Here is a 20,446-nt window from a genome sequence, read left to right on the forward strand (position 1 = left end):
TTGCTCATATTGTCTATGTGCTGCACTTTGGAAATAGTCTTTATTTATGAAATGTGCTATGAAGATGAAGTCTTAGCCTTAGTCCTTAGTTTACTGGGACACCGTTGTTGAGCATGTGTTAAGACATAAGACATTGCCATATGAATAACATCCACAGAAGGCCAACAAGTTGCAGTGATGTTACGATTATATGGTTGCCAATGCCAAGTGTATCTTTGAATGCACTTTGCATATTATTTTGCCTAATCCTCAGACGGTGGCGTGTGTGGAGTAACTTATTTGCTTTGCCTGCTGTACCTGCTGCTTATCGAGCACATTCCTGTCTCCGTGCCCAGTGCCCCATCACACTTCACCGGGCATCACTGATAAGCTCCAGGAGGTCCATAAAGAGTCAGCTGGTCCGTGCGACTAATAAGTCACCGAGTGAAACCCCGGCAGATGTTTTATAGGTCTGTAAGCGGGCATGAATGAGCATTGAGACTGTCTCGTCTTGTTCCAGGGGCGAAGGCAGAGAAGTTGGACGGCAATAACATGGGGATGACCGGACAGATCAAGTGACTTTATGGGTAAGTTTTTTAAATTAAGTAATTGTGTCCATATTTACGCTGCTCATGTCCACAATATGGATTACAGACTAATTTACAAAATATTTAATCTTACTGATGCTGTTCCTTTAAGCTGGAGGTGGTATGGTATGGTTTTGTTGGTCAAAGAACATTCCATAATAATTAACCAACAGATATGATAACATTTATAATACTGGTGTTATCGTTCACATAAAAAGCATTTGGACACAGTTGTGCATCCGAACTGTTGAGCAAACGCAAGTCACTTTACATAAAAGTGTTATGAATGGCACCATTAAGACCTAGATCAATTGAAAAGGCTTATTGCTGCAGCAGCTCTGTTTAAGGTGCGATAAGTCTTTCATCAGCTTTGCACAGAATTATTGCATTTTCCGGTACATGAAGCACACACATAAGTACAGCAAACTTTCCTTTCCTTTCCTTTTTTTTTTTTTTTTTCATTTCATGTGACTTGAGTAGGGCTGCACCATTAATTTCTTGAGATATTATTGTGATTTTCTTTAACGACGGTTGCAAAGAAATTTGGGACTCATTGTGAAAAAATCGAGATTCTGTTTCTAGGAGCACTAACATTTGAGAGTGAGCTGCTAAGCCAACACAAGAATCTCATGCATTTCAGAACTTGTTTGTCAAAGTGTGCACTACAGATTAGCGTGTGAAATGAGGTAAAACCCATCCAGAGCAGATATCTTGTTGTTTGCAAAGCATATTACCTAAATATCTGGAATTGAGTAACCATTGCCTCTTCGCAGGGGGGGATTTTTCTACAGGACACCCTTGGTTGATGTTTAGCCCTGTCCCCATGTCCCCATGTCCTGTACCCTCTTCTTGGGGCCGGGCCGGGTGAATTCCTGGTCTGTCATGCGTCTATGGTCAGCTGTGGGACATTACATAACAATGCAGCGATGGCCACTGCAGCCTGGCACCACATAGACGACTATAGGAATGATGAGATGACAAAGGGTTAGCAGTTAGCGCACACAGGTCACTTGTGCCAGTACGTTACAGGACAGGACAGCGTGTAATACCAGGAAGTGGACTGTTGTCCCATTACTTTGCCATGCATCAATATAACTTGTATTATACCATGGTCTGGGTGAATACTGGATTCTGATTGGCTGGTGGGTGCTAACAAGCGTGCATTATTTTCATATAGGTACAGACGGCATCTCTGGAATCGCCCATATATGGTCATGTTTGACAACAGTTAAGGGGGAAAACAATTTGGAGAAAAATCTAAACTTTCTCTATTATTCAAAAAACTACTTTAACAAATGCTGAATTATAAATATAGTTTTCTACTAAATAATGATACAAAGACATGGGGAGGAGCAAAGTGGTTCAACAGCCCATAAATACATGAATAACGGAGAATGCTAACTTGATGCTACATGTTAGCATCGGGCTAATGCTAACGGTTAGCTAGCGCGAGCTACAACTGCCGTGTTTTCACTTCTACTGAACAATGTGCTGTGAGAAAATATCCATAAGGGCCCGATTTACACCTGACTTTATTTAAAATTATAAGATAAATAATTTTCCCCCTCAGCGAAGCCACGCCCCCTTCTAGGACGAGATGCCGTCTGTATCTATAACCGCACACGTAGTCCGGTAGTTAAATCACTGGGATATCACTCTGCTGTGGGCATCGCCATAGCAACGCATGACACAGCTGAATCAGATTAACGCCTAATTAGTGACTGACAGGAACGTATGAGATGGATTTTGTGGTTAATTTCAACGTTTTTGGCCAAAACAAAACTTTTGATGAATGGGAAGTAGAGGAGAGTAAGCAGCTAGGTTAGCTACTGTTACTAAAATGTAGCTTTCCATTTCTATTGATGAAATGGTTAAGGTACTATTCATCCTACATAAAATGATCCCTGCACTTAAGCGTAAACAGCGTAAAAGTGAAATAACTCCAGCCCTTAAAGGAACAGGTCACCATTTTTCCATACTGAGATATGTTCTTACCTGAGCTTAGACGAGTTGATACGTACCTGTCTGTTCTTTGTACGTCACCCCTTCACCCCTAAGGCCTAATGCTAGAAACATCTTTGGTCTTTTTGCGTGACTGAGGGCACGTACAAAGACCAGACAGGTACGCATCAACTCGTCTAAGCTCATGTAAGAACATCTCAGTATGGAAAAAGGGTGGCCTGTTCCTTTAACCAAGTGCATTTTCTCCAGCTCAGTTCTCCAATTCTACAAAACTAATCTAAACTGATTATTTTCCTCGCATTGTTGCCACATTGTCACTTTTTGTGCCTTTTTTGTCACTTTTTCGTTGCTCTTTTGTGGCGTTTTTGCTGCGTTTTGGTCACGTTTTCGTCACTCGTACTCATTTTTGTCCCATTTTTGTAGCTATTTTAACACTTTTCTTTTTAGATGGACAAACTGGAGAAAAAATATGCTTGGTTCAGGTAGGAGTTTAGAGGTTTAAGTACCACTGCTTTCAAATGGCTTTATTTTGTTTCATAAATTGTTTGATATTGATATTGCAGTTGGATCTGGTGATCAGAATCTCCTAGAACAATTTTTATTATATATTTTTTTTTATAGCTGTTGCTAACGACTATTTACGTGTCAAGAAGTTACTTAATGGTTACAATGTCAATCCTCTAAGGCATCTTCCTATAGTCCAGCCGTGTGTAGCACAGCCGATTTGAATCTACGTCCTCCTGCTTTGTGTGGCGTTTCCACGTTTGTTTTGCGTATGCGCCTCGATTATGCAAACAGCCCGCTGTCTTCTGGGACATGGGGAAGCTCCCTGGGGACACCAACAGAGCAACGCGTTTGTTTTTTCAGAACAACATTTTTCTCTGTTGTGAAAGTTTTCCCACCTTCAAACAGGAAGTGGGGCAGTAGTTATTGTTTTTTTCTTCGGGCCGTGTTTGTGTTGAGCTTCCTGAAGGCCGTCTCGTCTTTCGCTCTTCCAAAGCTCCTGTCTTTTCATGCATTCCTCCCCCTGAACATCCTTTGTCACCGCGGCTCCCTCGTTGTTTAGCTGCGTTTTCAATAAGCTTCCTACGCCTTTGTGAGATGCTGTAATATGGCGTCACCTCTTTTTTTTATAATCCGTAAAGCCTGCCGTCATTGGACATTTGAGACTGATTTCTTTTGACCCTGAGATACTTATAACACCTGTCCAAAATTTAACCTTTTAGCTTCTCGTGGCGCTGGTATGTGAACGTTAGGCCACAAGACTTTAGACTTTAAGGATTTCGATGATTGGCTTTATGTCCAGCCATAGAAACTAAGTTGTACTTTTTTGGTGCCATGAAATAACTTATGTGGGTTATATCCAGAAGCGACAGACAATATTGTTAGTAGGGATGCACGGATCCGATACTGGTATTGGATATCGGAACCAATACTGGAAAAAATACGATATCGTGTATCGGCTACAAATATCCGATACTGAACCGATACCAGTTTTGGCTCACAACTTTTACTACCTAAATCTAAGTGAATATGGGCGTGTTGTATATAATTGAAGCTCTCTACCGGGAGAATCCAATCACTGAGTTTGAACCTCCACAAATATATTCTGGATCGCCGTGCAAAATGCCGTGGTTAGCATTAGTATGCTAAAGCTAGCAGGAGCAAGCTAATGCTAACGAAAACTAATCAAGGCTGGGTCAAAAACTATGATAGAAATACCTAAAGTAGCCAAATAAAATACAATAACCACTGCTGAAGCCAAGTCTTTGTATTTAAGTTTAAGAAATAACTGATCTGATATATTTGTAATGATCAGATCACTTCATGTGAGTTGTTTATATTAATGTAACCTAAAGCCTGACATATACCCAATTAGTGTAGAAAAGTCCAGTGATCCTTGTTAAATGTTTATCCAAGAGTTTATCAATAGATATAATTGATAATTGACAATAAAATATGACTTTATTGATCTTTAAAAGGAGAAAAGAGTCAATGCAATTGTTCACTAAGAGAAAGCCACTTTTAAGAAAGTCTCTTGGTATCGGTAAATATCGGATGGCAGATACTCAAACCCCAGTATTGTCTGTTGTCTGACTGGATAGAAATACACAATAATAAAAGAAGGCCAACTAAGTTAAAAACAAGCAGCACAATGTTGACAAAACAATAATATGAATAAAATGGTCATTCACTGTAATTTCTAGTTGGTGAGATTGTTACCTGAAAAGAGACATGTTGGAACCTTTTACCCCCGTCAGTATTTTTGCTTCATTGACCCAGTTTTGAACCATCCTGTTCTCTTTGGTCGTTTCTTCTTCTACTGCTGAAGTTGTATCACAGATGAAACAGGGAACTGTCCTCATTTTTGAAGGCCATGACATAATAGCAAATTCGGAGCAGTTCTGTGCTCATCACAGTGCCATAGACTTGCTAACCATGCTGTTTGCCGTTCCCACTGTTGTCTACAGAGGGCGCTCCAGGTGAAATCGGGAACAGACCTTGTCTCTGTGTCTCAGTGTCACTGTCTTATCTGCACATAGACATTATTCAAATCATAAATCCTAAAGTATGAATCATTGGGTTCCCAAAATAATGTTTTTGTTCATTATAACCCTCATGAAATAAGCCAAAGTAAAACCTTTAGCCTATCTCGAATGAAAATTAGCCATCTCATTGTCACGTAGTAAAGGGTGGGGTTAAGAGTGTGGCTGTAGGAGTTTTGGAAAAGTGAACATTTTGCTCTGGGTTGTAAAATGAGGTGACACGTCTGCCATGTGACTCTTTATCATAAATTCATGTGAGATTGTTTTGAGATGGAGTATCAAATTCCTCTTAATCCCACTGCGTCTATAATTACCCTCGACTCTTCCCTCTGTCAGCAGACTTTGACCTGGGTCAGCATGTTCCCTTATTTGTATGAGCTGAAAAAGATAATGACATAATACAAAATACATATGTGGTCTCCACAGGGTCTCATGTAAAAACCTTTAAACTCTGCCATTTAGAGCTCTACAAACCTACTACAAAAGGCATAGGATTCTTGTATTCGTTTAGCTTGTTTGTTTAGGCTCTCATTTGTCCAGGAATTTTCCATGTATTAGAGATTTAGCTGATAACTAACTTAGTCACAATTGCAGTACTTTTTCCAGACGTGTGCTTTCTATTAGCAACTCTTTGTCCAAATATTAAGCACATGATGTGAGCTCCTACAATAGACAAATATATTGCGTTTTGCTCCAGTGACAGTGGACTTTCTACAGTATCATGTTTTGCAGATTACTAGGTTATAGGTTGCAGTTATGACAAAGAATACTTGGATTTGTTTTTGCATAGTAAACATGATTCAAGTCCAGACAGTCCACAAATGTTCCTGTTTAATGGTTAACTGGAGGACACTGTTCTTTTGGATGGGTGTGCCGCAGTGTACTCGCTGTGTTGTGTTCTGTGTGGCATAGGCGGGATCATCTTTGCATATTTGAGGGACACTGACTGCTTTGATCATGCAGACTAAAAATAAAACAGATCATTGCATTATAATGAGAAGTGTGTTGAATTAAAGGGTGTGATCTCCAAGATATGTCCTTTTACAGGGCGAGTGGTCACAAAGTGGCTGGTATTTTAACCCCCCTGCAGAGCCTGTGGTTGCAGGAATGGTTAGGCCATGACCTTAAGTTCATTGATATTCTTTCAGGTTTCCATTTCTTCAGTTGTCATAAATCCAAATTTGCAAAGTTTTACAACTCAGGACTGTGTTTTATTGGTCTATAACTTTCTCCCTCCTGTTTTAAAGAGTTGTATTCTACACGCATATTTTATTATGTCACAGTTAAAGCTCACAACTTAATTATCTAGATAAAAAGGTTCATGATTTGATATTCTCCGTTGATAGCAGAGCACAAGTGTGAAGTGTCATTGAAGTATTTAGGGCAGACGGAGGCAAGAGGAATGTGCAGCTTAATACTGCGAGGCTGGTCCCGGTCGGGGCTAGATTTTAGACAGAGATGCGAGCACTCCCCTGAATCACGCAGCAGCACATACAGCACTCCCTCCATCTATAACAATGACAGGGTGAAATAGCTACAGTTTTGGCCTACTTATGAAAGGGGGGCAAAAATCATATGCAATGTTACAATGTTGATCTCACATGAAGAAAACATACCTGGAGCTAGACCCACCCGCGCATCTTTGGGTACTCTTTAACCCCTGAACTCCCACCTGAACCGAGCACATTTTCTCCAGTTTGGCTTTACCCCAATCCAAAAGCTTCTGGAAAAAAGGTGTGAAAATAGTGACAAAACTGAGACGAAAACAATTATGAAAAGTTTGACAAAAAAGTGACGAAAAATTGATGAAAAAGTGGCAAAAATGTCACAAAAATGACAAAAAAAAGACCAAAAAAATGCCAAAAAAAATGACAAAAAAGGGACAAAAAATGACAAAAATATGAAAAAAATTGGATAAAAATTGGATAAAAAAAATGACAAAAATTAGACAAAAAAATGACAAAAATGTGATAGAAAATTGACAAAAAGTTGACAAAAAAATGACAAAAATGTGACCAAAAATGACCAAAAAAATGAGTTACAAAAATGAGTTGAATACCCAACAAAAAAATGATGGAAAAAAAATCTGATGACGTGAGGAGAAAGATCCTCTCGGTTCAGGCGGGAGCTAAGAGGTTAAATCTTCTCCAGTGGCTGTTCCCAAACATCTCCTCCTTTTCCCCCCACAAAGCTCCTCATGAGATCCAACGTATCAAGGAAACGCTTCCCTCACCCCTCTTAACCTCTTATCCCCCGCCTTAACCAAGTGTGTTTTCTCCAGTTCAGCTTTACCCAAATCTGAAAGCTTACAGCCTGTAACGTCTCATTTGAAAGCAAAGAAACCTACAAAACTCATCTAAATGGATCTTTTGGAGAAAATGTGCTCGGTTCAGGTGTGGGTTAAGTGGGTAACTAAGCTTAATCCTCTCATTGCGAAAGTATACCTGACCTCACAAGCCGCACTGACATATTTTCTGACCGACAAAGTGTAAGAAAGTAAGAAGATAATTATTTTTTTGGAGATTATTTACCTGTAAAAAAAAAAAAAAAAAAAGCATCATACCCCCTCTTCTATAATACCATGTCATGCGGTTTGGTCATTTTTTAGGCATGACCTTTGGAGCCATAGCAGGCGTTGGCAACTATTTTCGATACAGGATGGTTCGCTCTGGCAGGTCTTAAGCTCTCAGACACTTCCAGCTTTTCAACCCAACTTCCTCCCTGCCACAGCTCAATGGCCGCACAATAAAAGTGATGGTTTACTTATATCCGGATAAGGCCCGATGCCAAGTCAAGCCTTGGTGAAGTGTTTGTCCATGTCAAATCCATCCACGTCAGCGCTATGCTACATATTTTAAGTGGTTTAGCCCTTTGAATGAAATACATGTCTATTTCCGTGCGCTCGAACAAAGGAAAAAAATGTGGTTCTGCCGGATTTGTTAAAAGTGAGTTCTGCAAATGTGTGTCTGTCTGCCTGCAAGTTGGTGCAATATTTCTTTACAAACGCTTAATTTTCAACACTGCTTTTTATTTAAGGCTCACTAACTCCATTTGCCAAACAATGCTAGACAAAGAAAGCATCCAGAATTTTCTTACACCTCATTCATACTCGATGTATCTCTGACAACCACAAGTCAACGCAAGTTCAAGGTGACAAAGCACTCAACATGGAAAAACCAATATGTTTGGAAACTCCTGTTTAACTGCGTCCCATCTCCATATGTCACCTGCTGTTTGTGTTTCCATTGGCATCTGTTTACTATTGTGATGGAGAACAAACAGGATTACGGATGCTACCAGCAATCCGTTTAGAGTCTTAATAGTCAAAGGTCTCCTGCTCAATCAACCTATCACCCACTTGCCAGGCCGGCTAACCAGCTTATATACGACTATGGGCTTTGCTAACGTGCTGTGAACACGGTACACTGACATAATATTGCACATTATAACAATTAACAATCTTACTCAAATCCTTACGCTGACCATTTTCATGATTAAGAAACACTATGCGTAGATCGCCCACTTAGAGTTGCATAAAGTTCCTGCATACTTTTGCTTAAATGCCTATTGAGATTTATTTTTCACAATGAATTAAAACTAGTATCTAAAAAATGTCAAGCATGTAATCTTTCAAAAATGTGTCCTTGCTGAACTCCTCCCGAAAACACCTGATTTATTTAAGCATATGATTGTTACATTCTTGCGGCGCTTAAGGCTAAACCATGATAGGGTACTTAGCTCAGTTGCCGGGGCAGAAAGTGTTCACGAGCTTATCCCAGAGCACACATCTCTGTTTAATGTGTGAGGCTGCTCTGGTATGTTAGCGTCACGTTGGGTAAAGTAACATTTCCATCGTTCAGATAGTTTAGTGGTCAGTGTTAAGATAGATGTTACATAATTCATATCAAATAGATTTTAAGACATCCAGGCCGACGTTTCAGCTCAAAGCACGTGGATTGTTGACTGCGCCCCACAAATTGTGTCAGTGCCTGGATGCTTTAACATGTCGAACAATCCAGTGTTGAAGAAGCTGCTGTACATTTTTACTAAGTAACTTGTTTCCCTTAATAAATCCTTTCGGGAGTCCCTCTACGTGTTAATGGGATGATTCGGGGGGTCTTTCATCTCCCTCTGGTGCCTCTGGCCAGAAAACCACAATTGCAACTTTTCCTGCACCGGGTTGGAGCCACCAATACACATTAATGGAATTACGAAGAAGAAGCTATCAGGCTAACGGGCAAAGCTAACTGCGGGCTAGCACCATTTAAACAGTGTTTACAGCCAGCAAGTTTGAGTGGAAAAATAATATCTCCATTGTGTAATTGGATGTACAATATCTCACTTTGTCTTTTCTGTCAGTGTAGTATTTACTTTCACGGACAATTAATGAGTAAAAAACCCGTAACATGCTACGACACCTGCGCTTATGACCTCTAGGGGCATGAGTTACTTAGTACTGATTTAAGTTCAGCTTCTTTTTTTCTGACAGATTTGACAATACTACTTTATTGCTAAAATATTACACCATTCGTCCTGAGCTAACAACACATATCCTGACAAAACTTGCATATTCCAAGACTAGTTTGGTTTCCCTACTAACCACAGACAGAGAAGTTACTGCACAGATACATTCTAGTCTATGGCCTTTGATAGGGCAGCTTGATTACAGCAGAGCTACATTTTTTATGTCATTAACTCAACTGATTTGTGATGCATTACGCTGGTGACCTGACTTCAGGTGACTTACGGATTAACAGTGACATGACTGTCCATCTGTGGCCCGAGGATTCCTGCTGTTTGTAAAGCATTGTCATTGTCCACAAACCTTTCCATCACTTGTACATGTGCTGTGACTGTAATTCTTCTACTGTGATTGGTTAATGTTGGATACACACTCGAGTATATTTCTCCACACATATTTGGCAGTCCTTGCAAAATCCCTCATTCATAAATCACTTTCATATTAGCGGCAGTTTATGCTAAAGTACCAATTAGCCTGACTCTGCATGACTTCCTTGTAAACTGCCCATCACTGTCCATGCTTTAAAATGGAAACTGGGAAACCAGGCTTTTTCGCTTTGAGAAAGTTACTACAGTCCAGACAGTGGCTCTTTGCAAGTGTTTCTGGTTGGACTCTGGGAGGTCACCCATCCCTCCCAGGCTGCCCACCCCTCTCTCTCTCTCCTACTCTCTCTCTCTCTCTGGCCAGTCTCCATGCGCCGGTCTCAGGGCCTTGGGAATGAATGGTCCCTGCGCCGTCTTTGAAGCCAGCCAGGAATGCAAGCGAGGCCTCTTTTCTCTCTACCTCACTCTCTCTCTCTCTCTCTCTCTCTCTCTCTCTCTCTCTCTGCTGCTGCTCTCATTGTGCACAGATCCTGAACGTCATCGGCTGGCCAATCGGGGGGGGGGGGGGGGGGGGGACCAACTTAGCAGCAGCAGTAGCCCTTGGTCTTGCTTGGTGTGAGGGGTGAAGAGAGAGAGAGAGTGTGAGAAGGAACTTGTACAAAAAAAGTCCTCTGCGCTTAAATGCACTTCTTCTTCTTGGATACTCGGAAAGATGATCCAATTGGGAGCTCAACGCGGCACTTGTTGTTTATGTTAGGGAGCCGAGTGTTTTCAATGGAAGCCGGGAAAGTTTGGGTAAGTTTCTTTTCCACCCAAACTCCCTAAAACCTTTAACACAGGTTCATCTCATTCGCTTGCGTATCCTTGCCCTGATTGCTATCACATCCGTCAAACTTTGCCATTGTTTGGGTCGCTCCCCTTGTGTCTGTTGTTCCCGGTGGCTTGCGTGTTAGAGTGTTTGTTTCGGCCGGTTGCCCCCCTAGCCAAACTAGCTTCACCCCCCCTCCCCGCTCCACTCTGCGTACATTTTGTCACTGCCTGTCCCCTACATCACTTCCACTTGATCGCACCCCTGTTTGGGAGCCTCTTTCTGTGGGGTTTTTTCGAAGAGGAGAGGGGAGAGAGGCAGCTAGTAACCGCTCACACACACACACACACATTGGAGGCTCGGTAGATCAGAGTGCCTCTAGATGTATGGAAACCCCCTGAATACTGTAGACTCAATGGATGTAGGGGAAGTGGGGCTTGTGAATATGCAAAACGGCCACCAAGGGATATCTTTGTATTTGGATTTTTGAGCTTGTCCAGCAAATTATCCGTCTTGAAAGTCTCAACATCCCCGGCCGTGTCTGTCCAAAGTCAACTCCTGTCTGAGGTTTGAATTTGATCTGGACAATGGCTGAATGGCGTGGTGAATTTTGATCTGTAGGTTTCAGGGAGGATCGAAAAATATGTTCCAACATGGTTCAGATCGTTTGGGCTTTTTGAGTTTCCATTCAGCTTTTTGCATCTGCAGCAACATGACTGAATGATTAAAACAGGTTGCAGCACATAAGTGGCATTATAACGCAAGAAAATGTCTAAAGGATGACGTTATCTGAAAATCTGAATTGCAAAGCATGAAGCAGGCAAAACAAGCAGTGGTAAAATATAGTAAACATAAGTTCATGGAAAAAAATGATTGCGTATGATGTATAAACAAAAAACCTAGTTCCCACAATCAGCATCACAACAAGCTCTATGCTCCAAATAACTATGATAACTATTTAGCGACCTATTACGGTACTTCATTAGAAGCCTGTTTGCCTGGGTGTGGTGCGTTTGTTTTGCTAACAGAGCGCAGCATGGCAGGTATGTGGCTGCAGCCTGTCAAAGTCAAAGAGACACAGGTTGACAGGGAGACAACCTGTTCATTAAAAGCCATTATAAAAACCAAACCCACTATTATGTTCCCACGGCTGGCCTATCTTCTGCTCTTCAATAACGAACACTGAGAAAGGAATGGCCTGACCTCATATTTACAGCAATTATTAATCATCAATCAGTAAGAATGCACCTTCATTAAATATGGCTTTGATCAAACAAGGTCGGATAACAGGAATATAGAACTTTTATCAAAGGCTAAAATGAAATGGGACTTCCCGGTATGGTTTAGCGGTGCTTGCTGACATGGAAGGCTATGTGAATGGGATTTCTTTTTTTTTAATTTCCACAAAATTGTAGTTTGTTGCCACTTTTGAATTTGTTATGGAGGTTTCAACCTAATCGATTAGCCCACATATTGGAGTAAGTGTCATTTAAGAAGTTTATTTATGTTTTGTAAACTAAAAAAAAAAATTACTTCAGATAAGACACTTCAAGATTCAAAATATAATTAATCTTAGATTTTTATGAACGAGTGTTTGTGAGCATGCATTTGGGTACAACTGAGGGTTCATGTTCATGAAATTGTGCTGTCCTCCTGACCAAATATTCATACATTTTAGGAGGAAAGTTAGGAATAATTTGGCACACAGGCTACATTATTGCTAACAACCAGCATTTGTTCCAAAACAGGCCCGGACATGTCTTGCCTTTTTACTTGGTCTAGTCTTCAGTGGCCACAGAATAGTACAACCCCAGGAATCATACTTAACTGTACATCCATCACATGCCTAAATCTCCCTGTTTCTTCATGTCGGTGCAGGATTCCTTGCATTTTCATGGCGTATGGTGCAACGGGCTCCGCTAACCTCAAGGCCCTTTGCTAAACCCTTTAATGCATTGTGTTGGGCATACATACCTCAACACATGACCCACAAAACCGAGATAGCATGTTAAGTCTGAGAAATTAATATGATATGTAGCACTAATAGGAGTCGGCCTGGGATTATGGTGGATTGTTCATCACGACTTTGACAGGCAGCACATATTTCTAAACTTATCTTAATGTTATGATCCAGATGTTTAAATCTTTGGTCATATATCTACTGCAACCTGAAAACAGGTCAGAGTATTGTAAAGCAAAGTGTGACAAATGCCAGACAAATGTGTTTTTGCTCATGAGTCAGACACTGTGTTAGTTTGTAGGTCGAGTCTTTGAAGTTGTGGTAAATACAAGAGAGGATTGCTTTTGTCGACATGCTTAGCTAACAATTCAACACAAACACGGTGCCCCAAACAGCTGCGCAAAGACTTTATCTCTATTTTGTGATACAACTTCTCGTGACTTGGCGAGTTTCGGTCAGTCCTGGTAATATTTAGGCTTCTGTGCCACCCGAGTGCCCGTATTTTGAGTTTTTCCACAGTTGAGGAGGCGTAGCATTAGACTAGCTCTCACTTTTGAGATTCTGAGCTCTGATTAACCTCTTCTTTTGGATTTTTTTTGTCTCTAGGAGCCGGAGTTGCTGACCAGAACACATCGAATAGCTCTTGTTTGAAGAAAGTCTGAAGATGACCTAAGCCCGTGTAGAAAAAAAAGCGTGCAAAAGTTCAAATGCCATGGTGGTGAATTGGCCAGTTTCGCCCGCAAGTGCAAGAACACATGCCTGCTCCCTACCTGCATCCGAACGTCCCTTTCCTCCATGGATTCTTACAACTTCCACTTTGAGAGAATGAGTAACATAGACTTGCATCCTCTCAGCTTGCCAATGAGCCGGCTCTCTCCTGCCAAATCCAATAGCAGCATTGCCGACCAGTTCGTTCACCACCACCAGCACGGGAAAGGAGATTCTGCATACAGCTCTTTTTCCGGGGGATCCACGGCACCTGATTACCCTTCGCCATTTTTACCGGATGATCTGCACTCGAGCTCTTTCAGCCATTATGCCGATTTGAAGTATGTAAAGTCATTGTACAACCCGTCTCAAGCCCTGCAGTCGGATCAGAAAACAATGGACCAGCTTTATAGATCCGTGGAGGCTATTTCGTGTAGACACAGTAACAGCAATCTTAGCCACTACAATGGAAGCGAAAGTGGGTATAGTAACAACAAACCGTTTTCGAAACAAGAAACATCTTCTCCGGCAGGATACATTACGCACAATCCGCCTCCGATTCCGACTCGTCTTGATAGTTTTATCGCAACTAAAAACTTGGAGAACAGTTGGACGCCGCAAGAGCCTCAACAACCGCAGCTGCAAACTCCACGACAGCAACTGGAAAAATCTCATGTTAAAACCGAGGGGCATAGGAGAGCGTCACAGCCACCAAGCTACCATCCTCACCACCTGCCTAACAACCAGACCGTGACACAAACAAATCCTGAGTATTTTGCAGTAAACAGTAATAACAAAATCGAGCCGCACAAAATGGGGAAAAACTTAAGTCAGTCTCCTCCAAAAGGCACAAATCTAGCTGAACAATTGAAACTAAAGCCGTCGCAAAACACCCACGTGGATTCGCAAATGAAAAACGGCCCCAACAGTCTTGAAAACCATCGCCGGCGAGCGCATTCAACGAATGACTTTGTTGGATCCGATTCACATAGAGAGTACAGGTCTTGGAGCATTGGGCAGAGCGTTATCAACAGCAGCATTCAGCACAAAGGACAATTTTATTTCGTGACCGGAGTTTGTAAGACCACACCGGATTTGGAAATGAGGCAACATGCATCGTCTTTGTGTGGCACGGAGAATGGCAAAGAGCTGGAGACGTACAAGTTGAGGGAAAGATCCCACAGCACGATGGAGAATCTTTTTCGGCCTTTACAACCCAGTCCATGTGTTTTAACATCAAATGACAGAAGTATTATCAATGTTTCCAAATGCGATAATGTCGTCAACATGTGCGAAGAGAACCTCCGGAACCTCCAAAGTTTGAGCAAGTCATCGCGAAGCCTGGCGGCTTTAGAGGAGATTGACGTCACGCAGTCCAGAGACATCGGCAGGCATACTCCTAACAACCCCATATTTTATTGCGGGCCCGAAAGAACGAGCCCTTTGCAGCAGACAAAAGAGGCCGCTAACTTGAGCAATGAGCAGCTTAAACACGTCAGAGAGGAGCAGTCGAAAAGGGTCAACAGACAGTCATTGGGGGATGTAGCAAGCGAGAGGATAAACAAAGAAACAACTCCGCTTTTGTACCAACTCACCGGAGCAAGCAGGGCAGGGTTCAAGACGGAGGCGAAGTCCGGCGCGTTGGATGTAATCAATGAGCCGCGAGGCGAACCAAGCAATAAGCAGGCCATGGATGCAGCTTGTAACACTTTAGACCACTCGTATAAGAAGTTTTATAGGGAGCAGCTCAAGGATGTGCAGTCGAGGGTGCTTAGAGAGACGTCATTCAAAAGGAGGGATCTACAGCTGTCGCGGCCGCATCGCATAAGGGAAAGACCGGACGCCAAACCATCCACGGTCCAAGAGGAAAGGCCGACCGCGGTGCATCAGTTCACGTCTTCACAAGATTCAGAGGCTTCGACGGAAACGCTAACCCCATCCGTCACCTCGGAGGAGACGGAGACAGGAAGCATCAAGGAGGAAATTGAAATCGAACCTCCGAAGCAAGTGGTGAAGGAGAGCGAAAAGGAAAATGGCCGTCCAGCAAACATAGCCCAACCTCAAGTGCCGCGCGTCGGAGGAAGGAAGAGACTGACACCGGAGCAGAAGAAGATGTGCTTTTCCGAACCGGAGAAACTTAATCAATTAGGAAGAGAAGCGGCCATTCATTCCTCGTGCCGCTCGTTTGGAAATGAAAGTGAAAATGTTTTCATTACGGAGCGGGAGGCTGCCGACGATAGTGTCCTACAGACTGAGCCGGGATTGGTCGCCGCTCGGAGAAAGTTGTTCGAGACGAGAGGCCGCGCACTTTCGGCGTCTAGCGCGTCTAAGAACAGCCTGAAGCACATCCAGCACAAAGCCCTGGTGGAGTACATGGAGAGGAAAACGGGGCAGAAAGTGGCAGAGCCGCAGCAGCCAGCCCCTCAAGTGCCGGCCGCGACCCGACAGAGGCACTCGCTCGGGGAGAAGCCGTTCGACTGGGGGCCCAGGCCTCAGTCGGGGCCTCAGGAGAGCAAGAAGAAGAGACTGAACAGGCCACACTCCGCAGGACGCATACTGGACTCTTCATCGAGCTCTATCAGGTATGCATTAAACATGACTTTTTCTATGGTGTCAGTCAGGCAGGATTGCACTTTTAATTTTTTCTTTTGTTATTGCTTTACAGGTACGCCCAATTTTTCTCTACCCAGTCCTCGTTGGGCCAGTCCTGTGGTCAGACCTACCAGTCCAAGCGGAGGCAGAGCCGGGGTCCGTCCCAGGGGAAGTCCGCTTCTGTGGAAGATCTCTTGGACCAGCCGGAAGACCGCAGCTTTTACCGCAACCGGTCCACATCTTCACCCCACCCTTTCCAGGTACCACTGCCACTTAGATCATTTTACTAGAAATTTACTCCCCCCTGCTTTTAAAAAGAGCGAGGGTTGTGTTCAAAACAAAGCCGCAAGTATGACAAAGATAAAATTCCACCTACTGTTCACAAGAAAACTGTAATCTGAGCGTTTAAACAAAGTAATGCATCACCTTTTATTTTTCTCCAGGCGTTCGACTCAGTGCAGGATCCATTACTGGTTAAAGATACTAAGGAAACCAGCAGGTATGTACCAGCACTGCTAACAAATTGGGACATTTTTATTGGTTTTTGGGTCAGAAGAGTATTAGGTCAGGGATGTAAGCGCTGTGGCACAGACTACTTAAATCTCTAGTTGATTCATTGGGCAAAGTCAACACCCAGAATTTGCAGCCAAAACAGCATTCCACCATTGAGATTTATGCACGGGCCGTGAGAATGAGTTGTTAATGTGAGCGATACAAAGAAGATTCTTTCTTTTAATATCCAGAGCAGGTTGAAAATAATGGGCAATGGAGGGCAGTTTAACCATAGCTCATATTAAGCTTTTTTCAGACTTTTGAAAATACACTACAAATGTTTTATGTTTTATAAGTAAAAAATATGCAAAGTGTGGAAAATAGGTCAAAAATAATTACACTCCCTTATTCCTGTGCTCAAAAAACAACATGGACTGTTGAAAATTGAATTATCAGAGTGTCCTGTGAAGCTGTCTGGATATTTAATACATTTGTTTACAGTAAGTTCTCTTCGAATGATTAGCCCTCACCTAAATTTAGTTTTCCGAATGGTTTAAAATGTATTTATGGATTTTCTGTACAGTGAGGGCTCCCTGGTGTTTAACCAAGATTCAGAATCTCTTTTTCAGGGCAGTCCTGGCCTCCGAGGGGATGCTTTTGTACATGTTTTAGTGTGCAAAAGGAGAAAAGTGAAATGCCCCATAAAGGCCCCTGTGGTTTACAGTTTACTACGTCTCTTCTTTAAATGGGACGGGGCCGGCTGAAAAGGGATATTGGTGGGACACAATTGCGAAAACATTTCTTGAGTTTACAAGAGCTTAGTGTCTGTCTGTAAACGCATGTGAAGGAATTTATTGTAACGGTTATAGTTTGCATTATGTTACAGGCCAGGGAGCAGCGTGAATTTACAACTTCACTGGTCAAAATGACAGCGTAGTTGTTTTCTTTTCTCATATATATTTTACATTTTGCAGTATGCTGTTAAACAATGTACTGATCTGTTGCATTTACGTGTGTCTGTAAATTCTCAGTCATCCAGGTGTGCTCCAATTATATATATTTTTAGATATAGATGGTGTCTAGTGTTTTTTTGGCTCTAGTTTTGGAGTTGAGATGCCAAAAAAGAAAAAAAGAATTGACTCTGTGCTCGAACCAGCGTTATGACCCCGTTTGACTTTGAATACTTTTCATTTACAGCTCCCATAAGGACATTACAGGCGATAGCCCAGTGAAAGCAGAGGGGCAGCAGCCGGTCCGTGTTGTTGCTCAGAGGGGCAAGTCTATGGAGGAGCTGGGAACAACAAAATTTACAAGGCCAAAAGCTTTGAGCAAGAGCACCGAGCAACTGGACCAACTGTGGAGGTATTCGGCCCGACCTGAACCAGAGCGGGGCGTGAAGAGTGTTCCAAACAGCGCGCGTGACGTTTCGGCGCAAGGGAAAAGTACAATTTCAAAATCGCAGGAGATTACGAAAAATAGCGTCTCATCACAGCAGCAGCAGCAGCAGCAGCAGAGCACTCAGGGACAGCCAAACCAAACAAAGAGGAAGCCCCCCGTGAAGCAGAACTCCGAGCCGATCCTGAGCAGTAAAGACGACGATTTAGGGGCGGAGGACCCCGCCGCTTCCCCGCCGTCCTGCTCCTCGGCACGGGCCAGGATCCACTCGCACGGTGCGGTCCCGAGTGAGGCCTGGGCCAACCCCGCGGACTCCCCCAGAGGTCAGGACCCCGGTGAGAGGGAGATGAAATCCACCTCCTCCAGCCCCACGCAGACAAAGGGCGGCTATGAGAACAGGCAGAGCCCCAGGTAAAGTTACAGCGCTGCATCAATGCCAGGGTTGTTTCAGGGTGGGATAGGACTAATGTGGGCAAGTAAACAACTAAACTTACTGAGGGATTATTGTGTTTGTGTAATGGGAGCTCATGGAACTTTCACTTTGGTGGATATCGATATCGACGATTCCTTTGGCCTTAATCGAAAGATACAGTATTTATTGATTTAAACTGAATCCCTACTGTTTGTCATCACATTAAATCGGCACATAAGGTTATATTTGTTGTACTGTGTTGCACAATTATACAGTATTTCCATCTTATTTTGCAGGACCAGATCCTCTACCTCAGAACTAGAGGTGTCCGTTGACGACCCGTCCATCACCGACCTCCCTCCTCCTCCTCCTCCTATGCTCGACCCAAACCAGGAAGTGTCTCTGAGCTGCGGTGTCACCACGGACCCCTCCCTCTGGCCCCCTCCTCCTCCCCCTCCTCCCCCCTGCGAGGATCAACCCAAACAGGACGTCCCGAATCCGCCACTGACAGAAGCAGTCACCAATGAACCCTCAATCTCCGCCGCCCCACCCACCGAAACAAGCACCACCTCTGTGTCCCCGAGCACTTCTGTCTCCGACCTGGACGTCACTCAACAGGGAAACGAGGAGAAAACGCCCCGAAAGGAAGATGGAAACTCGGGGCAGCAGAACCCCGACCTGGAGGAAAGAGGCACTCCCGAGGGCGAGACGCAAAGCCAGGAGGCACACGCCGAAAAACCGCAATGGGAGGAGCTGGTTGTGGCCGTGGTGAAAGCCGACCAATCGCTGGCCAGAGCCTTGTACCCGCTGGCCAGTCGGAAGACGGCGCTAATGCTAATGGAGCAGCTGCTTTCTGAGGACACGCTGCTGATGGAGGAGCACTACAAGAAGAAACAGGAGCAGAAAGGAGAGAGGTGAGCGCAATATTAAACCACGCACCACTGAATTATAGATTAACCATGCAAGTGTTCAATTACCAAGAACAATGGGTTCACTGGGGGAATGTATGCAAGGGAATTTGGAGACTGTGGGGAAAGTGGCGTTGACTTAACGGAGACATATTATGCAAAATCAACTTTTCAAGTCATGTGATGTTGGTTATACAGTGTTTCTCTTTATTGAAGCAGCTTTGCGTTATTCTGTTTAACTTAGTCTTGCTCCAATCTGTACTTCCTGGATTATATTTCACACAGTTATAACAGAAAATTAGTCTACACGTTTTTTAAAGCCCACGATCCAACATCAGATCAGTTCTGGGCAGTTTAGCGCTCAAAGTGTGTTCATCACAACGCCATGAAATTGCTAACTCCCATGAAGTTAGCTTTTTTTTATTTATTTTTTTATTGAGTCATTCCCAATGCTACCTGTAGAGGGAGCCCTAAGCAGACTCTTGACCAGCCCTGGCCCCTGTGTCTCAGAGTTTGTATGCTCTCCCTGTTTCTGGGTGGGTTTCCTGTAGGTGATTTACTCCCTAATCGTCCAGCGAGACACTTTTGTCCCGGATCCTGGCAGGATGGAGCACATGGGAAAGCAAATAAAGTCTGCAAAAACAAAATACATAAAAAACGTAAATACTTACCTTTTCATTCCACTTTCTCTCAACAAGAGCACAGACTCAGTAAACGCCTTTTTATCAAACCCATTTCATTTTCCAGGTTTAATATTTCTGTTCGAAACTTAACCGTGGTTTCAGGTCATCCGTGTGCTGCTGATTGAGTTTCCTTTTGTTGCATCACTCTCACCTGGCACCTGCCAAGGCCCGCGCTCATATTTCTGCCAATGTAAGCACTGCGTCAAGAAACTCAAACACATGCGGGCATTGTCATGTTTCTGTGTTGAATGACAGTCTGGCAATTCTACCTTTGTAGTGTTGAAAATTACAATATCGGTATATCTTATGCTTTTTTTTATTTTTTTACTTTTCAGTGAAGAAGTGGTAGAAATCACCGAGGAATTTACCTGCTCATCGTCCCCGAACTTGGATGCACAGACCATAGCTGGCGTTAGGGAGAAAAAGGTGACTATTTAATGTAGAGCTCTCTTGCCACCAGTAGTCCACACTTTCTTTTTGTTCAGAACATGTTGAACACAATCTGCAAACATATAGGCACAAATTACGCATAGTCCTCATGTATTTTCAAAGTATTTTCTATGCTGTTT

General features: G+C 43.1%; 1 protein-coding gene across 3 annotated transcripts in view; it reads left to right on the plus strand.

Annotated features, from left to right (window-relative positions):
- shroom1 (shroom family member 1) overlaps window positions 1–20,446 on the plus strand; it is a 42,366-nt gene that overhangs the window by 15,790 nt on the left and 6,130 nt on the right. For 2 of the 3 annotated variants that reach the window (XM_079565937.1, XM_079565939.1), the window contains exons 2-8: window positions 500–566; window positions 13,294–15,977; window positions 16,061–16,247; window positions 16,431–16,486; window positions 17,677–18,285; window positions 18,583–19,200; window positions 20,213–20,303. In XM_079565937.1, coding sequence (XP_079422063.1) covers window positions 13,483–15,977; window positions 16,061–16,247; window positions 16,431–16,486; window positions 17,677–18,285; window positions 18,583–19,200; window positions 20,213–20,303 — 4,056 coding nt within the window. In that variant the 5' untranslated portion in view covers window positions 500–566; window positions 13,294–13,482. Of the gene's footprint in view, window positions 1–499; window positions 567–10,551; window positions 10,715–13,293; window positions 15,978–16,060; window positions 16,248–16,430; window positions 16,487–17,676; window positions 18,286–18,582; window positions 19,201–20,212; window positions 20,304–20,446 lie in introns of those variants that run through there. The other variant, XM_079565938.1, reaches the window with a different exon arrangement.

Source organism: Gobius niger, assembly GCF_951799975.1.
Source record: "Gobius niger genome assembly, chromosome: 11".
Classification (NCBI taxonomy): domain Eukaryota; kingdom Metazoa; phylum Chordata; class Actinopteri; order Gobiiformes; family Gobiidae; genus Gobius; species Gobius niger.